This window comes from Olea europaea, unplaced genomic scaffold (assembly GCF_002742605.1).
Source record: "Olea europaea var. sylvestris unplaced genomic scaffold, O_europaea_v1 scaffold2131, whole genome shotgun sequence".
In the NCBI taxonomy this organism is placed as follows: Eukaryota; Viridiplantae; Streptophyta; class Magnoliopsida; order Lamiales; family Oleaceae; genus Olea; species Olea europaea.
The window spans coordinates 51,050-74,887 of NW_019239275.1; the positions used below are offsets into that span (position 1 = coordinate 51,050).

The 23,838-nt window shown below is 36.0% G+C and overlaps 1 protein-coding gene across 3 annotated transcripts; it reads left to right on the plus strand.

Moving 5' to 3' along the window:
• Positions 1-1,359: 1,359 nt before the first annotated feature.
• On the plus strand, positions 1,360-23,838 carry LOC111380368 (probable manganese-transporting ATPase PDR2). Of its 3 annotated transcripts, none has more exons than XM_023003902.1 (22): positions 1,360-1,510; positions 2,526-2,813; positions 4,447-4,536; positions 5,487-5,689; positions 7,053-7,125; positions 7,272-7,444; positions 7,552-7,723; positions 8,514-8,618; positions 8,707-8,817; positions 8,901-8,987; positions 9,075-9,257; positions 10,483-10,533; positions 10,616-10,741; positions 12,401-12,480; positions 13,777-13,885; positions 15,359-15,487; positions 19,587-19,652; positions 19,771-19,842; positions 21,037-21,188; positions 21,432-21,543; positions 21,620-21,736; positions 22,273-23,370. In XM_023003902.1, exons 2-22 carry the CDS (start codon positions 2,565-2,567, stop codon positions 23,368-23,370), a joined length of 3,558 nt encoding a protein of 1,185 aa, XP_022859670.1. In that variant the 5' UTR covers positions 1,360-1,510; positions 2,526-2,564. The 3 variants fall into 3 exon arrangements, with proteins under 3 accessions (XP_022859670.1, XP_022859671.1, XP_022859672.1); XM_023003903.1 differs by having other exon boundaries at positions 1,374-1,510; positions 2,487-2,813; XM_023003904.1 differs by lacking the exon at positions 1,360-1,510 and having other exon boundaries at positions 2,565-2,813; positions 22,273-23,838.

A 23,838-nucleotide genomic window follows, 5' to 3' on the forward strand; every position in this document is an offset into this window, starting at 1 on the left:
ATAGGGTAGGCAATGGTTCGGTTCGGTGATGGTTTTTTGGGGTCGGATCGGCTAAAACCATCACCGAACCACCAATATTTTTGCGGTACCATAACCGCACCATAACCATATAAGTTGGTTCGGTTTGCCTTGATTCAGACAGTTAATAACCACGAAAATACAATATTTTTTATAGATCCAATCGACAAATTGGAAAAAAAAACAATTTATGATAAAAAGTCATTGAAAACAAAAACACAATACTAAATAGGACCGACAAAATAACGGCTGTAGTGTTGTTCTACGCCACAGGTAACGACTGGAGTGCCATTATAATCCATATAGTTGCGAACAGTACAAAAATACACCAAAAGCGAAAATAAAATCAACTAGAACATCACTTTATACTATATTCAACAATAAAAATACTAATGTACATGAGATTTCTAAAAAAACGTTGCTTTTTTCTTCAACTTCAGTAGAGATTTTATTGTAAATAATATGAAAACCAAAATTCTTGTTCAAATGCTCAAAATATTGGAGAAGATATGTGAAGAATATAATTAATAACAAGATTTTAGGGTAGCAAGCATAGAGAAATCACGTCGATGCATTTTGGAGATGAATTGAGGAATTTGATTGGATTGAAAAGGGTGTTTAAGTTTTTTTCATGGTGAGGGTATTTTGGACATTTAATATTATTTGTTTATTGTATTTTGTAATTGATGGCTATTTGACCAACAAATATTGAAATAAGGTTATTTAATCAAATACATTGTTTGACTATACTGTTTTACAAAATTATCCATAATAAAATGGTTTTGCTGTAAAATTGCAGTGCCAACGGGAGACAATGGAATTCCTCCCATTATTTTCGACGCGCCCCCACAACTTTTTAGTAATTGCAATTTCTACAAATTACCCAATTTTTTTGGTGGTTGTTTCACAAGTGAGAAAGCGTACCTAAGCTTTGACGGGTACAACAAATCTAGGTTGTGTTGAGAGTTCGCACAACAGATGAGCCACAAAATACTGATTTTTCATTTTTTTCCTTCTCTTATATTTCTATACTAAAATTATTCGTGTTTATTCATTTTATCCTTATAAAACATTGATCTAATGCTTGCTTAAGGCTAATTTAGACTATAAGGACGTTAAATAGCACTAATAGTGTTGAATATCAGTATAGGCGTCAACATATCATAAATCCTAATAAATGAGTCAAATTTTTTTGTATTTAATTAAATCTATAATTTAATGGCACATGCACTGTCACCTAGATTGGTGATTAGCATTACTCACCGATTTTGCCATAAAATGAGTATTAGCAGAACTTTACTGTCAATGTTTAAAGATAGAGGACTCATCCGAACAAAAAGCATAGGTTGCGACATCTGCTTTGATTTTCCCTGAAGGCTTAAACGCAGAATTCACTCATCCTTCCCCTTTTCTCCGTCAAACTTCGATCTTTACTTCCATACTGACTATTGCTTTCCTCTTTACCCGTTCGTCCAGAGATCCCCATTTCCAAGTAAAATCTCTGCCTATCTGTTTCCCTCTCTCACACACACACATATATAGCGTATTTATTTTTATATATATCTCGTCTAATAAATATTACCGATTTTTGCTTTGGGATTTAATTTTAACCCAAAGTTAATTTTTTTCCTTTAGGTCACATCTGTATTTTGTATGCAGTGTGTGTATTTATTGAATTTGTATTACCGTAGAAAATTTGTAGAATTGCATTAAGTTGAACTCATTTTTTATGTTTAATGGTTTATGTGAAGGTAGATTTTAGCGAGATAACAAAGTAACAATTTTTGGAAGTAATTTTGCTGATCAACTAAGACATGTAAAGAAGAATATAGAATGTTTACATTCACTTTTCATTATTTGAATACGAGAGAGAGGTTAGGAATGTAGAGGACGGTGCAGGGTGGGTTTAGAGTTATTTTTAGAATGCACTGTAGGCGATCGCCTAAGGCCCCACTTCAGTGAGGCTCCAAAAAAATTATTATTTTTTATTTTACAAGTATTTTTACATATACATAGGATCCCAATTTGAAATTGGTCTAAGGCCCCCAAAATCTAAGGGCCAGCCTTGTTTTAGATGGAGTAGACCAGGCAGAGTTCCATTCCTTCCGAGAAAGGATCCACCCCTGAGAACATAGAGTAGCTGATACAATTACGCGTGATTTTATATTTTATGATTGTTTTGTTTATTTTGGACTCAATAGAGAGAGAGAGAGAGAGAGAGAGAGAGAGTGATTGCTTTTGATATTCACAAGTTCCAACATAGTATAGGCGCTCGAAAATGTTGCAAAGCTAGAATTCCAAATGCTGAAGTATAACTAAGTCAGTCTATTTTATAATAGATAAGTAGATAATGAAAAAGAATAAAAAGTTCACAAATTTGAGTTCCATCTCATGTATGTTGTGTGATGTTCTTCTTTTGCTACCATACTGAAGAGGAAAAATTTCTTCGCCTTTTTATTTCCCCACAGGTCTAGCGGAGTTTAAATTTTCTTTCCTCCCCAATCCAGGAAATTACTGAGAATTGGAGTCTAAGCAGCAGAAGCGAGATGTCTAGGTTCCACATTGGTGGGAAAGTAGTGGACAGTGTCGATTTTCTGCAGAAGAGGCACTGGGCATGGCGTTTGGATTTGTGGCCGTTTGCAATTATTTATGGTGTGTGGCTGATGGCTATAGTCCCTATCTTGGATGCTGGGGATGCCTTTATAGTTCTGGGCGGCCTTGTAGCTATACACATTCTCGTTTTCCTGTTCACTGTTTGGTCTGTGGACTTCAAATGCTTTGTTCAATACACCAAGGTTCATTTTATGTCCCCAAAAATTACCCACTTCTAATATTTTCATTCTCTTACATTTTTGTAGCACATTTTTTATCATTATTGGATAAAAGATCTCTGTTTGTCTGAATTATTAAAAAAAAAGTGCTTGAAAATTGCAAGCAATTGTGAGTTTTGACCAAAAGTATATGAACAAAGCCTTGATCTATATATCGGATTCTAGGCTAAGGTTCCATTGATTCATTTTGCATTTTAATATCATGTTTTCTTTAGGAATTTTACACTGGCTCTTACACCACATTTTGAGGTCTGCTTGCACAGTCTGAAGATTGATCTAATTATATAATTGATTTATGTATTCTCTCGTCTCTCTAATTCTTAAGCAAGATCTTGTAACTAACCGTGTATAGTTTCTCTTCCATTATTCGATGCTTCTGGATTTATTAATCAAGTTTTCATGTTTTACATGTCTGTAAATATTGACATTGTTAGTATTTGTAATGTTTATACAAGCATCGTGATTAGGGGCGTATCTAGCCCATCCCTACCCATATATAAAATTTAGAGTAAAATATAACTTTTTGGCCCTAATATCTGTGTTAGCCCAGCTCTAGCTTGAATCCCAACCCAAGCCCAATGCTTAGTTATCCAAATTTGTTTAAAGACTCTACAATTATTAAATATTCTTTTCATGACATTAATGCAACATGAATAGCTTATTCCCAAATTAGTTATTTTATTTAATGCACGTTTGACAAAATTTACTTATGATTATATAAGTAAATTTTATAATAAATAATTTCTATTGATAGAGCTAAAAATAAATTACTTATTCTAATATTAAGAGACACTACATGTATGGCTACGCTTAAAAGTAAATAATTTGTTGTTCCTACGTATGTTTTCACGTATTACTTATTGATACTTATTAGAAAAAATTACTTATTTTGATCATGAAATAGATGTTATGATCAAAATAAATAATTTGCTCCAGATTTGGTCTTGTCAATAAAAAGAATAACCTTATTTATTTATAAACAAATCTGATTTAAGTATTTTCTTAAAGCTGGGCCAAACATGGACTTGAACTAAATCCAATTTCTTTGGACCCTGAGAATTCTTGTTCAGTTTTTCTCACTCACTATGGAATGTGTTGACACCAAATAGTATTTTGAGAACAATAACATATAATGATATATTTCATTGAGTGTCACGCACTCTTTGTCGTGAATGTCATGAGCTTAACCTCGTAAACTTGATCTCTTGTAGCATGAGTTCATTTAGAATTTTTTAAATTTTAGCCCATTCTAATATCATTTTTTGGCTTAGCTCTTGATCGTGACAAATGACTCATAGTCGAGTCAGTGAATAAAGCATCACTATTTACTATCAAGGAGGTATCTTGGCCTCTCAAAGCACACCTCATTAATACATATTGCTACATGCATACAATGTTACATGCTGCAGGAAATTACATGACAAAATAATTTAGGACATTTGCAACAGCCTAATGTCTTAATGATTTGATATTCTTTTTCTGATTGTGTTTGTGCACATGTAACATGATTTACTAGTTAATCTTTGGCTGGAAACATATAGCATTCTGCTTTAAAGATATCATTGAATAAATCTATTTTGATCGCTTTATTTGGCAGGTTAATGATATACACCGCGCAGATACATGCAAAGTTACTCCAGCTAAATTCTCTGGGTCTAAGGAAATTGTTCCCCTTCACTTTCGGAAGGTTGGATTCTCTCCCTCTCTTTTTGCATGCACTCGTGTGCTTACTTTCCATACTAGTTCATACTGAATAATAATAATGATTTTGCATGTCTATGTAAGTAAATATGTCAATAATTGAGTGGAAGTTCGTTAAATAGTTGACTGTAATTGTGTCATATAGGTCTCACACTGTCCCTATCCACACACCGTTTTAAGCACATCTATGCATACATCTATGTCAAACGGATATGATTATTCATGTGCGGATTGTACTTGATGGCATTGATGCCTGAGAGTGCGGCTGCAAGTTTGATATACACACTATCATCTTGTTTGAGAAGCAATAAAAAACACTCGAATTGATTGAAGGTACTTTGTGGCCAAAAAATGTAGAAGCAGGCAATTGGAATACCAACATGACAAAAATACAGAAAATGGCAACCATCTAACCATTCATGTTTCTCATCTTCTGTTTGCATAGGCCCCGGAGCATCTAATTGTGTGCTTAATCAGTATACGGCGAGGGTAATTGTGAAGCATATAACTCCTTCTCACACCCTAGAACATATTCTCACAAGTGTGTATTGCACTTAGTTAAGATCTTCTCCGACATGAGCCTTCCTGGGGCTTGGAGAAGAATTCAAGTAATGTTGGCTGAGATTCTATCAAGAAATAACAAACAAATAAATAAAATAAAGCCGACTGAAGACTTTGGTTTTATAATTTATATGCCTAATAACTTCAGTTATAGAAATTTTTGTTCATGTTAAACATGTTGCTAATTTTTACACCATGGGTATTTTAGATTTCAACCTTATCATTACTGGATTCTACCTTCACAAATTTTGGGGGTTACAACTTCCAGAAGAAGTTTTTCTCAAACTATACGCTTCATGAAAAGATAAACAAATATGAATAAAAATGTGGTGCTTTTACCCAGATTATTATCTCAATTTAACTTTGCTTCCACAGTTGGCAGGTTCATCAAATTCAGTAGACGTGGAAGAGATTTATTTTGATTTCAGGAAGCAAAGGTTCATCTATTCAAAAGAGAAAAATACCTTTTGCAAACTTCCTTATCCTTCAAAAGAAAAAATTGGGTATTATATCAAAAATACTGGCTATGGCACTGACGCTAAAGTTATTGCTGCTACTGAGAAATGGGGAAGAAATGTGTATGTTTCACCTCTTTCTTTCTTTTTTATTTTTTATTTTTTTATCATCATCATCATCATCATCATCATCAATTTTATTGTTGATGACTGTCATGTTGACTTGAAAAAATTTCATTTGTGATAATGGAGATATTAGATATCAATTCCAACAGTTTCCTCTAGCCTTTCTAGGAAAAAAATAAAGAAAAACATTTTATCTCTTTCCCAACTTTTGGTTTCCCTTTTCCTGTCTTACAAATGGAAACCATCATTTTGTATGATTGCTTTGTTTACAAAAAGAGTCACGTTCTTTATAATATAATACACTCACCAGACATTAGAAGGACGTGCCTCTCTCTCTCTCTGGCGCTTTGATTAATTATATTGGGAGACACATCTGCTTATCTATGAATCTGCTTAAGCGTGATTCATTTTTCTAAATTGAGTACACTAATGTTGCAAATTATATACTAGCTTTAATTGACTGAAATTTAGTTGTGCAATTCAGCAGTTAATATTGGTGCTGTCTTCTTGTACATGGCCCTTGACAACTTCAATTTTTTATCTTACATGTTCATTGTAACAATAATATCTTATCTACTCAGTATAATAAATGAAATCTATGTTTACTATAATTATTTAGTGTTATCCTCAATATCTATGTTTTGTAGTTACTTTGTTCACACATATCTATCCTCCCTGTAATTATTTAGCGATATCTGTGTTTTTAAGGTGCCTCTCTCTCTCTTGCTTTGATTAATTATATTGGGAGACACATCTGCTTATCTTTGAATCTGCTTAAGCATTATTCATTTTTCTAAATTGAGTACACTAATGTTGCACATTATATACCAGCTTTAATTGACTGAAATTAGTTGTGCAATTCAGCAGTTAATATTGGTGCTGTCTTCTTGTACATGGCCATTGACAACTTCAAATTTTTGTTCATAGATGCGATGCACCATGAAATTATGTTGAAATTAGTTGTATTTTTGCATGTGTTCATTGTAACAATTATATATTATTTACTCGGTATAAATAAATAAAATCTATGTTTACTATAATTATTTAGTGTTATCTTTGCGTATTATAATTAGAATTATTCTACATGTACATCAGGGTTTATACCCAATTCTACATAATGTCCAAGTGACATTTCATCATTGGCTAACCCTAGTGTACATAATGCCCCACTAGGGTGTAAGCCTTGATGTACACGTAGAAAAACCCTTATAATTATTTAGCAATATCTATATTTTGTGATTGCTTCGTTCACACACATCTGTCCTCCTTGTAAGTTAATGCCGCTTAGTGGTAAAGGAGATACTGTGTGTGTCAACTGTAGTAGCTTTGTCTGCTTCTAATGTTGATCTTGATTATGTAGATTTGAATACCCTCAGCCAACATTCCCAAAATTGATGAAAGAGCAAATCATGGAACCATTTTTTGTATTTCAGGTTTGTTGTCATTCTGATTAGCTTTTTCATTTCAGCTTGATTTGTTTTCTTCGAATATGAGTTACACTGACACATTTCTGTATCTATGCATTCTATTTCTCTTTGTGCATTAAACTCCAAACTTCAATTCCGACCACCACATTTAGGTCTTCTGTGTGGGACTATGGTGCTTAGATGAGTACTGGTATTACAGTCTTTTCACCCTATTCATGCTGTTCATGTTTGAGTCTACTATGGCAAAAAGCCGTTTGAAGACCCTATCTGAGCTTAGACGTGTAAAAGTGGACAGCCAGACTCTGATGGTGTATCGTTCTGGGAAGTATGTTATGCAAAAATGCCAAATGTCGTCTCTCATTTTGATCTTTCACGTTTTATTTTACACATGATTGGATTTTTGTGCATTGACTGTTTGAATTTGGAATTTAGGTGGGTGAAACTATCAGGGACTGAGCTTCTTCCTGGGGATGTTGTCTCAATTGGCCGTTCTACTAATCAGAGTGGAGAAGACAACTCTGTACCTGCAGATATGCTTATTTTAGCTGGGAGTGCTATCGTTAATGAAGCTATTTTAACTGGCGAGTCAACTCCTCAATGGAAGGTGGTATTCTATCTTTTTTTTCCTCACTTATTTGGGAATAAGTTTCCATCACTATTCACAAGACCTACAAAGATTGTATTCTTGGTTTTATGATAAATCCCATGTGTCTTATATGAAAAAACTGATATGATAATACCTTGATTACGTCGTATTTTTTGTGGTATTTATATCTGTATCCATGGAATTAGATACCTGTATGTGGACAAACTTTGAACCTGCATTCACAGGGTTAATGTGGGCATGCTCAGAATTGTTATGCAGAATTGAAGTCGGTTTTGAATTGTGATTATTCTGTTGATCCCGCATAAGTATAATGCATACTTTCAGCAAATTAGCAAGTAGCTTTTCCCCTCGTTCAAGACCTGGGTTAGATTTCTGTGCTGCTTAATTTTTGCATATCAGAAGGACTAATGAGGACCAAAAAAGACTTCGAAGCTCTAGGTTTCGAAATTATTTCTTAATTTCAAATGGATTTCGGCCAACTCAATTGGCTTCTAAGAAAATGTCGCCTCCTTTATCTCTTGCCCCCATGTGCCACAAAATGATTTTCAATATCTGCACTGAGCCTCATTTAGAGGTTTTGAAGCACCGTACCTCACCTCTATTGAACCCCTCCCAAGCACCGTGTTTGCCATACTACTTACAGAAATCTGTGAAACTCATTTGTTGAAGAAAGTGCAACTGCTCCGAGTCTAATCTGGAGCACCTTTGATGATGGTCATGATTTTGAAGCAATTTTTTGTTTTATTCTTATCTGGAATTCTCATCTCAAAGATCAAGCAATTTTCAGGTTTCAGTAATGGGTAGAGGAATTGAAGAGAAACTGTCACCTAGACGAGACAAGGCAAATGTTCTTTTTGGTGGTACGAAGATATTGCAACACACACCGGATAAGGTGATTTTTGTTCTTCATTACATTTCACACAGGTATCTGGGGACACAAATTTTAACATTTCATCCCCCCCTTTTTTCCCTCGAGACAGACATTTCATATGAAAACCCCTGATGGTGGCTGCCTGGCAGTCGTTCTACGAACTGGATTTGAAACGAGTCAAGGGAAACTGATGCGGACTATACTATTTTCTACCGAGAGAGTAATTTTTTTATTGTTTGTGAATGATTATATGACAATTTATAGTATCTCTCCATAATTTCTTTATGATGTTTTGTTATATAGGTTACTGCTAATAGCTGGGAAAGTGGACTCTTTATTTTGTTCCTTGTAGTATTTGCTTTAATAGCTGCTGGATATGTTCTTAAGAAGGTAAAGATTGTGCATTTATTAGGTTAAAATGTCAGACTTAGCCAGAATTTCATATTGGTTATGGTAACAAAATGTGCTCTGATGTAGGGGCTGGAGGACCCAACAAGGAGTAAATACAAGCTATTTCTGAGTTGTTCATTAATCATTACCTCTGTGATCCCCCCTGAACTGCCAATGGAGCTATCAATAGCTGTTAATACGTCGTTGATTGCACTAGCGCGTCGTGGGATATACTGTACGGAACCATTTCGAATTCCATTTGCTGGGAAGGTGAGCATTACAAAGTTTTGGATGATCTTGTATAGTAGCTATTATATACTTACTTTATCACCAGAGATAATTCTAATGGCGTTGTCTTTGCCTCATTCCAGTATTTGTCCCCCCCCCCGCCGAATGCTTTCTCGATTGTGCAATACATTTTAGATTTCTCTTTTCTTGTTTTATTGCTTTAGAATCATTTGCCTGTGCATGGTTGTAGTTCAGATTTTTTATGGTTTATTTTGCTTGAAGTTAATATCATGGCTTGGACTCCATTAGATTACCTATAGTTACACAACATTTTGTAGCGTCAGAGTTGGAATCACAATGACCCATTATATCCGTTACAAAAAATGTCCTCTTTTCTTGAATTCTTTTCATTCTATAAAACAATTAAGTGCAGTAATTAGTGAACCTTGACAGAGTTTGTATGGAAACCAAAATGTTAATTATGATACAGGGGATTGAGCCATGGTAGGATGCTATGCTCAACCGATAAGCTTTCTTTGATTTAGCAAGTTGCAACTCGCAAGAATAGAAAACTTTCATTCTTTGCTTTTTAATCTGAACTCTATAGTACTGCTTTTCTTTTTATTACTGATGCTGCTAACTTGCAGATTATCTGACGTAAATGAGATTCTTATTATTATTATTATTTTTTTTAATGGACATCAAACCAACCTTGAGATGTAGTTGGGCTGTATCCAGTGTTTGTTTTACATTTCTTACAGTCATGTAATTTTCTGACTCTCAATCTGTTGCATTCTTAATGAGTGTAAAACGTTTCCAGCTGTATCTGAAATCTAATATATACATGTTGAGTAGTGTTCTCTTGGTTTATGGAAAAGCAGTCCTTAATCACATTGCTCATCTTCTGTTGAATATATGCTTATTTGAAGTATTTTTACTGATGAATACTGTTAATCAAAACATCAACTTTAGCAAGCCTTTGGCTATATGAACTCTACACCTGTTAATTCCATTCTGATGGTACTATTCACATTCACATTTTAAATGAGTATTTCCTGGAGCTTCTTTATCTTCTCTGGTAGCGTTTAATAGGTTTTCCCCATTGCTTGCAGTGTTTTTAATATTTTTTTACGATGTTACAACGTGATTTCAAAATTAATATATCAATAAAATGAAGAAGGGAAATAACTTTATAGGTTTGTAGTTTAAATATTCAATTATTTTCATTTTATGGTATTTTACTACATTACCTAATCTTTTCCCTCAGGTTGATATATGCTGTTTTGACAAGACTGGAACATTAACATCTGATGACATGGTATTGCAATTCTAAAGTTCCGATATATTATTCTAGTTCAAGAATTACCTTTCATGGTGACGTTTTATGCTCTGCTATTCAGGAGTTTTCTGGAGTTGGCGGGTTGATGGACAATGAGGACCTAGAAACAGATATCTCTAAATTGCCTACACGCACTTTGGAAATTCTTGCTTCTTGTCATGCCCTGGTTTTTGTGGACAATAAGCTGGTATAATTTTTTATCATTGAACAAAAGTTATGAACTACTCTATGCTGTTTTTCCTTTCTTTTTTTTTTTTTTTTTTTTTTATGGTGGCATAGTAGTATTCCTTTTTGCTTTTTTCTTCCCATGGAATCAGCATTCCATCAGTGTCGAAGTGTTGAATTCTTCTCCTCACATTTTTCAGTGTCAGGCCTGTTCTTTTCTGGTTATCATAAAGCTCCAGATAATCTGAAGTTAATCAAAATTTCCTTCCAAGAGAAAATAACCAGTTTATCTGATCACTCGCTCTTCTGGTGTATATTGGGGCGGAAGGAAGTTGAAACGCCAAACCTTCTTGTGCTACACTAGTGACTCCTTGATTTCTATTTACAAATTTGTTTAATGAGGACCAAGTTGGAAGAAAAAATAATAAAAGTATCGCCGCTTAATAATTTTATGTAAAATAACCTCCTTTTGATTGAGATTCCCAAAGCACCTCATCTTCTTCATCACCCTCTACTCCAAGTCCAACCTTGCATCTCCCCTTCTCCGACTTGCCCGCCCCTTCCAGCTCACTGCATTGTAATTCTTTAGTCCACACAGAAAGGAGTGATATATATTAAGTAGCATATGTGCAAACTTTTGTACAAAGACACAAGTGAATTTGATAGTGATAAAGTTTCCTAAAAAATGAATAAAAATTTCTACATATGATTAAATCATTAAAGCAGAAGTTTTAACTGGGGAATAGAGCCTGAAGTATTGCCATACTAATAAAAGGCTGCCCAACCCCTTTTGATAAATCCAGGCAGCAAAAAATGATCCCGATGTATCTCCAAACATAAATATGCCAATATGAGAAGAAACACAACTTTATATTAATGAGTAAAATAGAAGATAAATGAAAAACAATGGAGCTTCACATTAATGCATTTCGCACCTTTTGCAAAATTTTCTTCCATAATCTTCTCTATGGGAATTAATTTGGAAGGCTCGTCCTTTGCTGCATTCCCCCTTCCCTCCCTGGCCCGTACCCCCCAGCCCATTTGTTACTCCGCAGATCATGCTAACAAGGGCCTCGGGGGAACGCAGCTGGGCTATTTGTTGGGGGGGGGGTGTAGTTGGTGGGGATGGAGGATGACTTTTGAAGATGAAGTCCATTTTTTAATAAGGTCAAATTAATCATTTGATATAAAAAGGCCTTTTAATTGTAAAGATTTTAGTAGACAATTTTTTGCTCAAGCATTACAAGAGTGTTATTTTGAAAAATTTGTCATCACAGTTTACTGTCTACGACAATTTTTTGTTGATTTAACCATGAATGATGAAAGGTAGTCTACTAGATCTATAGTAGTATATGTAATATGAGCATGCCTTTGTGTTTATTCTCTGGAAAATGTAGTCAATTCCCTCTCAAAACACATTATTTTGGCAACGGCATTAGCTGGAAGGTGAGAGACTCCCTATCATCTCCCACAGGTTTGAAGGTTCAGTTACATATATTCTTGGCAAATCAGTATGGACCATTCATCTTCTAATACCAGTTTCTTCTTTCATTTTACGCCCCTTAACCATGTTCATTTAAATTCTAGGGTAGATAACAAATAACTTTTGAGGTTGTCCCTTTTTGAGTGGTACTTGAAACTCTCATGCATTACAGTAGTGTTTCTGAACATTTGGATGTAGGTTGGTGATCCTCTTGAGAAGGCTGCATTGAAAGGAATTGAGTGGAGCTATAAATCAGATGAGAAGTCCATGCCAAAGAAGTATGCTACAACATTTGTTGTTTTTTATACATGTTTAAATGTGGTTGATTGAACTTTGTTCAACTTTTCATGTATCTCTATAGTCTCATTACAAACGTTAAATGTCCTTGTTTCTTTTCTTCCCATTCTTCATGAGTTTCTCTGAGACTAGTTTGCCAGAGCATTTTTGCCTCTAGAAAAAACATGTTGCTTTCAGGCTCTAGAGGAGTGTAAGTGAGAGAAAGCCTTTACTAAATCAAGGTCAAAATTCGTCTGATCTAGAACAAGCAGACATTGTGCCTTCCACTATTGCACAGCGTTTGATGGAGAACCCAATCAGAGAGAGAAATATAAATGTTCTGTTTCAGATTTAAATAGGATCTATTCCATATCTTTTTCCTACCCTCAGTCAATGTCATGGTTATTAGGACTTATTTTTTCTTTCTTGTACTTTAATGTATATATCCTTGCAGAATAAGTACATTAAAACTTTCTTTTTATAATGTCTGTATCATACTGATGGATTTGTACTCATCTCAACTGGGAGAGCACATACATACTGTACCGCCTTTATGCCTCGTTTGGAAAGAGATGTTGAATTGTGCATTATTGACTAAAAAGTGGCCCTTTGGGCCTTCATGGTGTTGTTCTCTTTGGTTTGGGCACTGGGAGGAGTCGAGTTGTTTCACACTGGGACATTCTGTTTAGATTTGATGGTGTAGCTTCGCTGTATGATAGACTGGTCATATTTACTCACAAACATTAACATTATTATAAATAGTTAAAGGTTGTAAGTTTTAAGGTTCTGACTTTTGGCTTTCATTAATTGGAATTAGTTCAGATATGCATAATTGATCTAGAATGTTATAATTTCGATCTTGCTTTTGATGCAAAAGACAAAAGATACTGCAGAAAGTGTGTTACGCTAATTAATGAATAGCATATAATTGCTCCCCCCCCCCGGGGGGGTTTTTTGGGGGAGAAGAGGATGTCAAGAGAAATTAAGGTAGACACTACATGAACTTTAATACTATGGAATCTGTACAGGGGAGTAAATAATACCAATTATATTTGCATAGATGCCTAATGTGCTCTGTTCCCAAAGTGTGTATGGTCTGACCAGCTTTCTTGTCTAGGTGGAATTGTGTAGTAAATTCCACTCTCAAGAGCAAGAGTTTGAGTCGATATGAACCCACATTAAAAAAAATTGTGTGTGATCTCTTCTTGAAAATTTACAAGTATATTTATCTTATTTATCTATTGTCAGCTAAATGGCATCCCTGTGTTCCAATTTTTCTCTTGGTTCAACAAATGCAGGGGGGGTGGCAATGCTGTACAGATTGTGCAGAGACACCACTTTGCTTCTCACTTAAAAAGAATGGGAGTTGTAGTTCGTGTTCAGGAGCAATTTTTTGCATTTGTGAAGGTTTGAACTTGCATTTTTTTGTTTCTTATTGCATCATAGATTTAGGTTGATCTAGAAAATACAAATTTAATTTTTTTCTAAATGTTTCTAATTTTATTTTGGCTTCTTAATTCAAATTTTTTCAACAATATATTCCTAATTGTTGAGATCATGTACTTTTTCCAAGATCCAATTTGAATGATATATTTGTGAATTGTTTGATCTGTGATTCCATATGATGAATTATCACTAGGACACAGATGACTGTAGTAATGCTACTGATTGCTCAATACAACATATAAACAAGGACACTGCCTGAAACTTCAAATTTAAATCATATTGAGAATTTGTCCTAGAGAGAGTCTCGCACTTCTCAAACAGAATAATGCCAAAGTAGAGCTGAATTGGCTAAAGCTATCGGAAACAGATGTCCTTCACTGGCTTAGAGGCGTTGGCCTATTTTACATTATTACAATCTACTCAAGATAGCTTTATCTTAAAGTATTCACAGTTGGCTACAGGATACTTCTTTCATGCTGCTCTTTTAAGAAGTGTATCCATAGTTAAAGTCAAAGGCTCCAATTGTTTTTAATTATGTACTCCAGTATAAGTTAATCCGACCTCTTTCTCTAAGTTTGTCATTCTGCCAGTTTCACTTTTCCTAATAAGTGCTTATAGCATTCTCTTTTTATTGGATGTGCCCTAACCATCTTGACCTGATGTCTGTAATTTTTCTTTATGTGCTACCTTAACCACTACAAGTTTATGTTTGTTTCTTATTCCATCTCTTCTTCACCTCAAGTTCTCCTTAGCATGCTCTTTTCAATGACACTCAGTCTATGTATATATTGGCTTTTTGATTGCCCTATATTTGGTCCCATACGAGACAACTGCTAGACTTGTTGAAGGCGGATAGAATTTTGAACCTGTCATACAATATTTCAGAATTCAATTTTACAAGTCCAAAACTATAAATCACCGTGGAACCAATTTTTATGTCTTCCAATTCAGCTTGTATGAAAATGGGTTGTATGCCTAGATTAAACATGGAGTCTGACTGCTTTTCTTCTCACTGTCTTTTATGTCTGGATAAACATACCCAACATTTACCAGTATAAATTTGCACCCTTTTTTTCCTTCTCTTGAATTGATCATCATTTAGTCTTGATTAGATATACGTATATTATTGACATGTGTGCATATATAGTTTATGTTTCATTTTTAAGGTCTTATACTCTATTGCCATTTTTGAACAAGTGCTATTATGGGTTCCTTTTCATGTAGTGAAATGATTTTTGAATTTTCACCACGTTCCTGAATAGGCTCCCGCAAGTATTTTTTATTGGCCCCTGAACTTTTGATCCGGTGATGACGGGGAAATTATTTTGTATTTCTAATTTGTTCTAATTGATTTAATTTTTATTTTGTTTTCTTCTTTGATTTTACTGAATTTCATGGATTTTTTAATTTTTTTTTTGCACTGTAAAATTTCAGGGTGCACCAGAAACTATTCAGGAAAGACTTGTTGATGTGCCAACGTTCTACATGAAGACCTACAAGAAACACACACGTCAAGGATCTCGTGTCCTGGCATTGGCCTACAAGTCTCTTCCAGATATGACAGTAAGAATACGCTGTTAGAATATTTTATCCTTACAGTATTCAGCTCTTCAACCATTTCATAAATCTACATTGTTAATATTCAATCTAGTGTACATGTAGATGGCAGCAATCTGTCACTAAGAAACGGTTATGGGAATAACTCTTTACCTGTACCTTACATTTATTTGGTTTCTTCATTTTTCTCCTGGACTTGTTTGTACCTATTAATACTGCATCAATAGATAAACTGGTAAAGGGCAATATACTCTTGTGGTCTTGCATTTTTCCTTTTAAATGTTATATGACAACAATAATAAACAGGCCCTTTATGTAGTCACTCATCCTCCGAAGGCATGTTTGGTGGGAGGGAAGTTGGGTGGAAAGAAAAGGCAGAGTGGGAAGTGTACTATAAGCTGGGTTGGAAGGATCATAGACTGGTGTGGAAACAGAATCTCTTATTTTGTTAAAGTAACTTGTTGCAAATTTTTAGTTGCATTTTCTAAATTTTTTACCTAAGGAGAGGGACATTAGTTTCCCCAACAAGGGAAGCAATTGGACTTCCACCTATTCTTCCCATTTCCACTTAAAGGTTTCTGTAATCTTTTGTGGTAGTTAATTGATATACTCTTGTATATTATCTATTTAATGACCTTGTTCAGATTTTTATTTTTTATTTTATTTTATTTTTTTGTTTTAAAGTGACCAGCTCAGTGAGTTACATTATTACATATCTCTTTTGTTTGTATAATTTGCAAGTCCTGATTTCTTTTTAATCGAGAATGGCCCAATCGCATAAAATTTTCATAAAAGAAGAAAGAAATCCCATTTTTTTCATGAGATGGATAAAAAAACTGATGCAAGTAAGATTTGAATCTTTATTCTTTTCATCTCATGGGGGGGACAAGGTCTTCTATTTTGGTTCCTGGTTTCTCTTGGCTATATGGTTCATCCGTGGGAGAGATCGAGCTTCAAGGAATAGTGAATGGTCTTATCAATACACAAATGTATAACTCTCCAGGAATTTCAATTGTGCTCCTTAAGGTCCTCTCGAATAGAAATAGAGAACAAAGTAACTAGAAAGATTGTTAGAATCACCTTATTCTAGAAGGATCATCTAGAAAGCGATTCGTTTTGTCTGAACAGAGATCTACAATTTTTTTTTTTTTTTTTTCACTTTTGAAAAATGGTGATGCTTAGTGTTCTAAGGGGAGAGTTGGAGAGACTGGTGGAGATGGAGGAGATTGCTTGACGACAGAAATCTAGGGTTACATGGTTGAAAGAGGGAGACAAATGCACCAAATTCTTCCATAAAGTCGCTAATTCTAACAGGCGCAAAAACACTATCACCCTATTGGAGGTTGATGGGATTACTTATGAGGATGCGCAGGATATTGAGAATCAGATGGTGAGATTCTATCAAAATCTCTATCGGGAAGAGTTTGACTGGAGACCAAAGGTGGATGGACTGTACTTTTCATCTATCACGGAGGAGGATGCCAGTTGGTTAAAGAGACCATTTGCAAAAGATGAAATCAAGGATGTGGTTTTTAGTATGAATGAAGATAAGGCACCAGGACCGGATGGCTTCTCGTTCGCATTTTATAAGGCTTGTTGGGAGGTGGTGGGATCGGACATTATAGATGTTATCACTTATTTTTTTGAGTACGGCAGGTTACTGAGAAGTTCTAACGCCACATTTATTGTGCTGATTCCAAAGAAATCGGGAGCAGTTGACATTAAGGATTTTCGTCCTATCAGCTTAGTTAGTGGGATGTACAAGATTATCGCGAAGATCCTGGCGAATAGATTGAAGGAGGTGATGGGAAAGTGGTGACTAAGAGTCAGAATGCTTTTGTGAAAGGAAGACAGATTTTGGATTCTGTGATTATAGCGAATGAATGCGTCGACTCCCGATTGCGCTTGGGGGTGCCAGGAATGTTATGTAAACCTGATATTCAGAAGGTCTATGATCACATGAACTGGGGGTTTCTTCTGTACATGCTCGAGCGATGTGGCTTTGGGGAAAAGTGGTGCAAGTGGATTCAATTTTTTATCTCCACCGTTTCATTCTCCGTTTTGGTCAATGGCAACCCAGAGGGTCATTTTCGAAGTAGTAGAGGTTTCAGGCAAGGGGATCCCGTCTCCGTTGCTGTTTGTGATTGTTATGGAGGCAATTAGTAAGATGCTTGAGAGAGCTGTGGAAGAAGGATTGTTAAGGGGCTTTACGGTTGGACATTTACAGGTTTCCCATTTGCTATTTGCAGATGATACACTGATCCTCTGCGATGTAGATAATGAGCAGTTCAGGAACTTGCGCCGGCTACTTCTATGTTTTGAAGCGGTGTCGGGATAGAAGACTAATTTAAGGAAATCCGAGGTCATTCCAGTGGGAGAGGTTGCTAACGTGCATGAGTTGGCCGATATTTTGGGTTGTAGGGTTGCGCAATTGTCTATGTCATACCTTGGGCTTCCCTTAGGGGCAAGGTTTAAATGTCAACATATCTGGAATGGAGTTGTTGAAAGGATGGAGAAGAGGTTAGCGAGGTGGAAGCGCATGTACCTTTTGAAGGGAGGTCGCCTTACTCTTATTAAATCTACTCTGTCCAATCTCCCGACTTATTTCTTGTCATTGTTTCCTATCCCTAGTAGTGGCAAACAGATTAGAGAGGATTCAAAGGGAGTTTCTTTGAGCAGGGCTAGGGGAAGAGAGGAAATTTCATTTGGTTAATTGGGGTGTGGTTTGTTCTCCTGTTAGGATGGGGGGGCCTTGGAGTGAGGAGCCTTGTTCTATTTAATAAGGCTTTATTGGGCAAGTGGTTGTGGCGATTTGGAGTGGAGAGGGAGAGTCTTTGGAGACAAATCATAGGAGCAAAGTTTGGTGTGATGGAGGGGGGTTGGTCTCGATCGAGGGTCGTGAATCTTATGGGATGAGTTTGTGGAAGTATATCAGACGAAGATTGAATGACTTTCGAGAGAAATTGACTTATATGACTAGGAATGACAATAGTATCAGATTTTGGGATGATTGTTGGTGTGGAGATCATCCGCTAAAGGCACAGTTTCCTTCTTTACATCGCATTACCCTGGAGCCTACCGCTATGGCGAATGACGTCCTAGCCATACATAATGGAAATTATTGCTAGAATATTGCCTTAGAGAGGGGTTTGCAAGATTGGGAACTGGATGATTATGCACTGTTTTTGACCTCCCTGCACGAGGTGCATATTCAAGTGGGAGAAGATGATAGGAACAGATGGAAGCTGGCACGAGATGGTAATTCTCTGTTTGCACTTACTTTAGATCCATATTGGGATTGACGGAAAGTTCATTTCCTTGGAAGATGGTTTGGCAATGTAAACTGCCCCCACGGGTGGCTTTCTTGTTATGGATGGCTGTGAGGGGGCAGACATTAACGGTGGATAATCTTCGTAGAAAAGGTTTTTATGTTACCGAATGGTGTTATATGTGCAAGAGAGACGGAGAAACGAATGACCATTTGTTCCTCCATTGTGAAGGTGTACGGTGGTTGTGGAACACTATTCTAGCTTCCCAACATATGGATTGGGTGATGCCTAGGCGTATGGAGGATGTGTTGCGGGCATGGAGGAGAAAATTCCGAGATAAGGATAGTAGGCTTGCGTGGAACATAATTCTAGGATGCATTGTGTGGTGTGTATAGAGAGAAAGGAACAACCGTTGTTTCGAAGGCCAAGCAAGAGCAACCGAGCAAATTAGAGAATGGTTCTTTATGACTTTGTATACTTGGTCTAAGGCTGTAGCCACAAATTATGTAGAAGGGTTACCAAACTTTATGTCGTTTCTTTCCTGTTTAAATTGATAATACACCCCCCATGTATTATCTATTAATAAAATTACTTGATTACTTATAAAAAAAAAAAAAAAATGGTGATGCTTAGTTATTCATATATCTAGTATTTTCTGAATATTTCTATAGAAACATTTTCCCATAAGTACAAAATTATATCTTTATTCATTGATATGTGATAGGATCACATGGTGTTCTATGTGTGGTTTTCTTATCTGCGTATCTTCATTTATCCCCATAATTGTTTCATTTATGCCTGTTTAAGCTGATGACAATTGTGTTTATTGTTTGAAGGTTAGTGAAGCTAGAAGCTTAGAGAGAGAAGTGGTGGAAAGTGGTCTTACTTTTGCTGGTTTTGTGGTAAAAGATCTAATTCAAAGAATGCAATTTTCTGGAATACACAAAATTTGGGGAGAGCATTAGTATGCTCTCTTCTTTCTTGTTATGCCTTTGTTACTTTGTGAGTTGCATGCTTCAGGTATTCAATTGTCCTATCAGAGGAGATTCAGCAACTATTCTAACTGAATTAAAAGGGTCATCACATGACTTGGTGAGTTTGATATTCTTTCAAGTAATTTCATTATGTGCTTCTATCATCCACAGTCTATCTGATATGTTTGCCTCAGTTTCAATGGAAAAATAAGGAAATGGGAGAAAGGAAAAAGAAACAAAGAATCTGGACAGCACCTTTTACAGTTAAAATATGAAAATCAGAGTTTCTTCCAAATAATCTACATGGTTTTTAATAAGGAAATGTTAAGAAAGAGAAAGAGAAGAATGTGTCCCTTGTGCTTTTTGTTTGTACATCCCGAATATTTCCTGGGGATCATTTTAAAATGATGCGAGGCTTTCCATTTTTGCTTGTGGGTTCATTCACTTCTCTGGATGTCTGCAGCAAGTGTTTGATTATGCCTTTTTTTCCCCAGTCCTGACAACAGACAAAAATGAGAAGCAATTAGAAAAACCAAAACCACCACTGTAACTTCTGTCGTAAAACCAGCAATAAAAAGGCTTGCTCTTTTGTCACTTAAAGTCGATGTACAATTAGCCTTTTTGTGTGCTCTGCTAAGTCTGCAAGTGTTACTAGAAATTATAAAATTAGTTAATTTTACTTGATGGTTCAGTTAAAGGAGACTGCTAAATGTAGAAAAATAGTTTTGGGAACTGCCTAGAGTAGAATACAGACTGCAGATAATGTATGGAAAATCATTCTAGTAACTAAAATCACAAGCATTCATGCTTAATATGCAGGCTATGCCAAATTTGGACTGCAAACTAAAAATAGCTTTTTCATTAGCTATTCAGAAAACCAATTTGAACTGTGGTAGTTAGATTTTTCCCATCGACCTAGGTGGACATTCAATGTAGTTAGCTGAAAAGATGCTAATAGTTGTGATTCTGTATGAAGATCGGTCTTCTCTCAAGTCTTTCATGCTGTCGAATTCCTTGAATTCAATCTATATATCCCACTAAAGTGCACTGGAGAGAGCTCGGGAGTGGCCGAACAATTACAGCTTACCACTGGACTAGACATGGAACGTCTCTCCTTTTATAGCTTAAATTAAATGTTTCAGTTAGGGGAGGGCAGATATGTATTGAGCATCAATAACAAATTTTACAATGCAAATAAGAAAATTTGGTATCTAGATTCCTTCTGTAGAATTTGTTTGTTTGACTTTGCCCATGATGTTCATCATTCATCAGATGGCTATATCCCGATATAGATGATGTTAATATTTGTTAGGTCATGATTACTGGCGATCAAGCTTTGACCGCTTGCCATGTTGCTGGCCAAGTTAATATTATTTCAAAACCAGCCCTGATTCTCGTCAATGGAAAAAACAGTGGAGAATATGAGTGGGTGTCTCCTGACGAGACAGATATTATCAAGTACAGGTAAGAGCTCTTTCTGATTTGAAGATGCTAACATCAGTGTTTTCCATGATCTTCCATCAATTAGCTCTATTATTTACACATCTCCTGACATTTTCTTCTACCTCATTTTGCATCATCTGCACGAGGCTGTTTTTGGAAGTTTGCTTGATTGCTTATTCCTTCAACTGCCTTAAAACTGGGAAATCCTTTTATCTTGTTATTTCTTTCCCTTCTGCTTTTCAAAATATATATTTTTGTTGACAGTGAAAATGAGGCTGAAGCTTTATCAGAGTCGTATGATCTTTGTATTGGAGGAGACTGCATTGAAATGTTGCAGCAAACTTCTGGCATTCCTAAAGTGATTCCATATGTAAAGGTTGCAAATCTCTCTACTCACTTCACACAGTACTCCATTGGTTTCTCAATCTCACAAAATATATATCATCTCTTAGGTATTTGCTAGGGTGGCTCCTGAGCAAAAGGAACTCATCATGACCACTTTTAAGTCAGTGGGAAGGGTAACACTGATGTGTGGTGATGGAACAAATGATGTTGGAGCTTTGAAGCAGGTATTATGCGAATACTATTCATCATAGTTTCACAGTATTGTTAGTCTGCCTGGAAGTTTAGTTAATCAGTAAGTTTTGTTCTTGTATATCCTATAATTTCTGAAGCTTACCTGAGTGTTGCATTCATTATGTAAATGGTAGGTATTAACCTATTTGAAGATTACTCTATAAAGGAGATTAATAGTACGAATTGTTTATATTCCATTTTCGTCAATATATTACCAAGTTAAATGCAGGCATTCTTCTTGCCAATTTGCTCGAGTACTCCCTTTTTCCAGAGATTCCATTAGACTTGACTTAGGCACATTAGTCTTATTCTGGAGTAACTTTTTTCAGCAATATAAGTCACTAATAACTGAATCCCTTTTCTCACTTCATGCTTGTGGTGAAATGCAGATTCCTTCTGTATCTCCTTGTATTAGGCTAGGATGTCTTCAAAAAAAAAAATATATTTTGTATCTGTTTTCTTATCTGTTGCTTTTGTTGACTTAAAAGCACTAGTTAGAATAGTACATAATGTTATTTATGTTACTCAGGCACATATAGGAGTAGCTCTACTCAATGCAATCCCTCCAGCTCAAAAGGAGAAATCTTCCTCTGAAGCACCCTCTAAAAATGATTCTGCGAAATCTGGTAAATCAAAGAAACTAAAATCCTTAGTTGAAAATGGAGAGGGTCCTTCAAAGAGCAGAGCTGTTTCAAAGTCAGAATCTACTAGCAACCAAGCTGTTAACCGCCATTTGACCGCTGCAGAGATGCAACGGGAAAAGCTGAAGAAACTCATGAATGAGCTAAATGAAGAGGGTGATGGTCGATCAGCTCCCGTTGTTAAGCTCGGGGATGCATCGATGGCATCACCATTTACAGCAAAGCATGCTTCTATTGCCCCTACAACTGATGTAATCCGTCAAGGTCGAAGTACCCTAGTCACTACCCTACAGATGTTCAAGATTCTCGGACTCAATTGCCTTGCAACTGCCTACGTCCTGAGTGTAATGAACTTGGACGGTGTGAAACTGGGTGATGTTCAAGCTACAATTAGTGGGGTTTTTACAGCTGCTTTCTTTCTGTTTATCTCACATGCTCGGCCCCTTCCTACCCTCTCAGCTGAACGGCCTCATCCCAACATCTTCTGCTCTTATGTTTTCCTCTCTCTCCTAGGACAATTTGCAGTTCACCTTTTCTTCTTAATTTCTTCCGTGAAAGAGGCTGAAAAATACATGCCAGATGAATGTATCGAACCGGACTCAGATTTCCATCCCAACCTTGTGAATACAGTTTCATACATGGTTGGCATGATGCTACAGGTAGCCACTTTTGCTGTGAACTACATGGGACATCCTTTCAATCAGAGCATCTCAGAAAACAAACCATTTTTGTATGCCCTTCTTGGTGCTGTTGGCTTTTTTACGGTTATAACCTCCGATTTATTCAGGGATTTGAATGATTGGTTGAAGTTAGTCCCTCTGCCAAGAGCCTTGAGAGATAAGCTGATGATCTGGGCTTTGCTCATGTTCCTTTGTTGCTACACGTGGGAAAGATTATTGAGATGGGCCTTCCCTGGTAAGATGCCTGCTTGGAGGAAGCGGCAACAGCATGTTGCAGCGAACATAGAAAAGAAGAAGAGTCTATAAGCATGTTGTCTGGGGTAGTGGTATCCACAGGAGAACAGATAAGAACTGATAAACTTATTTGCAAGAAAGGTCAAGTCACTTCATAAGTTATGATGCTTCAGTTTCAGTATATGTATCGTTATAGTCCAAGCTTCCTTCCAAGAAAAGAAGTTTTTACTGCATTTCTCACAATTTTTGCAGTCACAGAAAACTGGTTCAGGTTTTTTGGGTTGTGTAAGATCATTATTATTGCAAGTTACTGCACTATGGCACTTTTACTCTCTGGTAGAGCAACTTTGCCTTTAGAAACAATGATTTACGTTCTAAATTTTGTTAATTTCAATTTAGTGACGAGACGCCCATGAAAATGTGGACTTGTGCCATGTCATGGTTGCAGGATAGTTGGAACGTTCATGTATTTGGGAGTCTTTTCAGTCTACTCCCTGGAGAATTAAGCTGCATATGCTACTTTAATTTGTTTGATTTTTA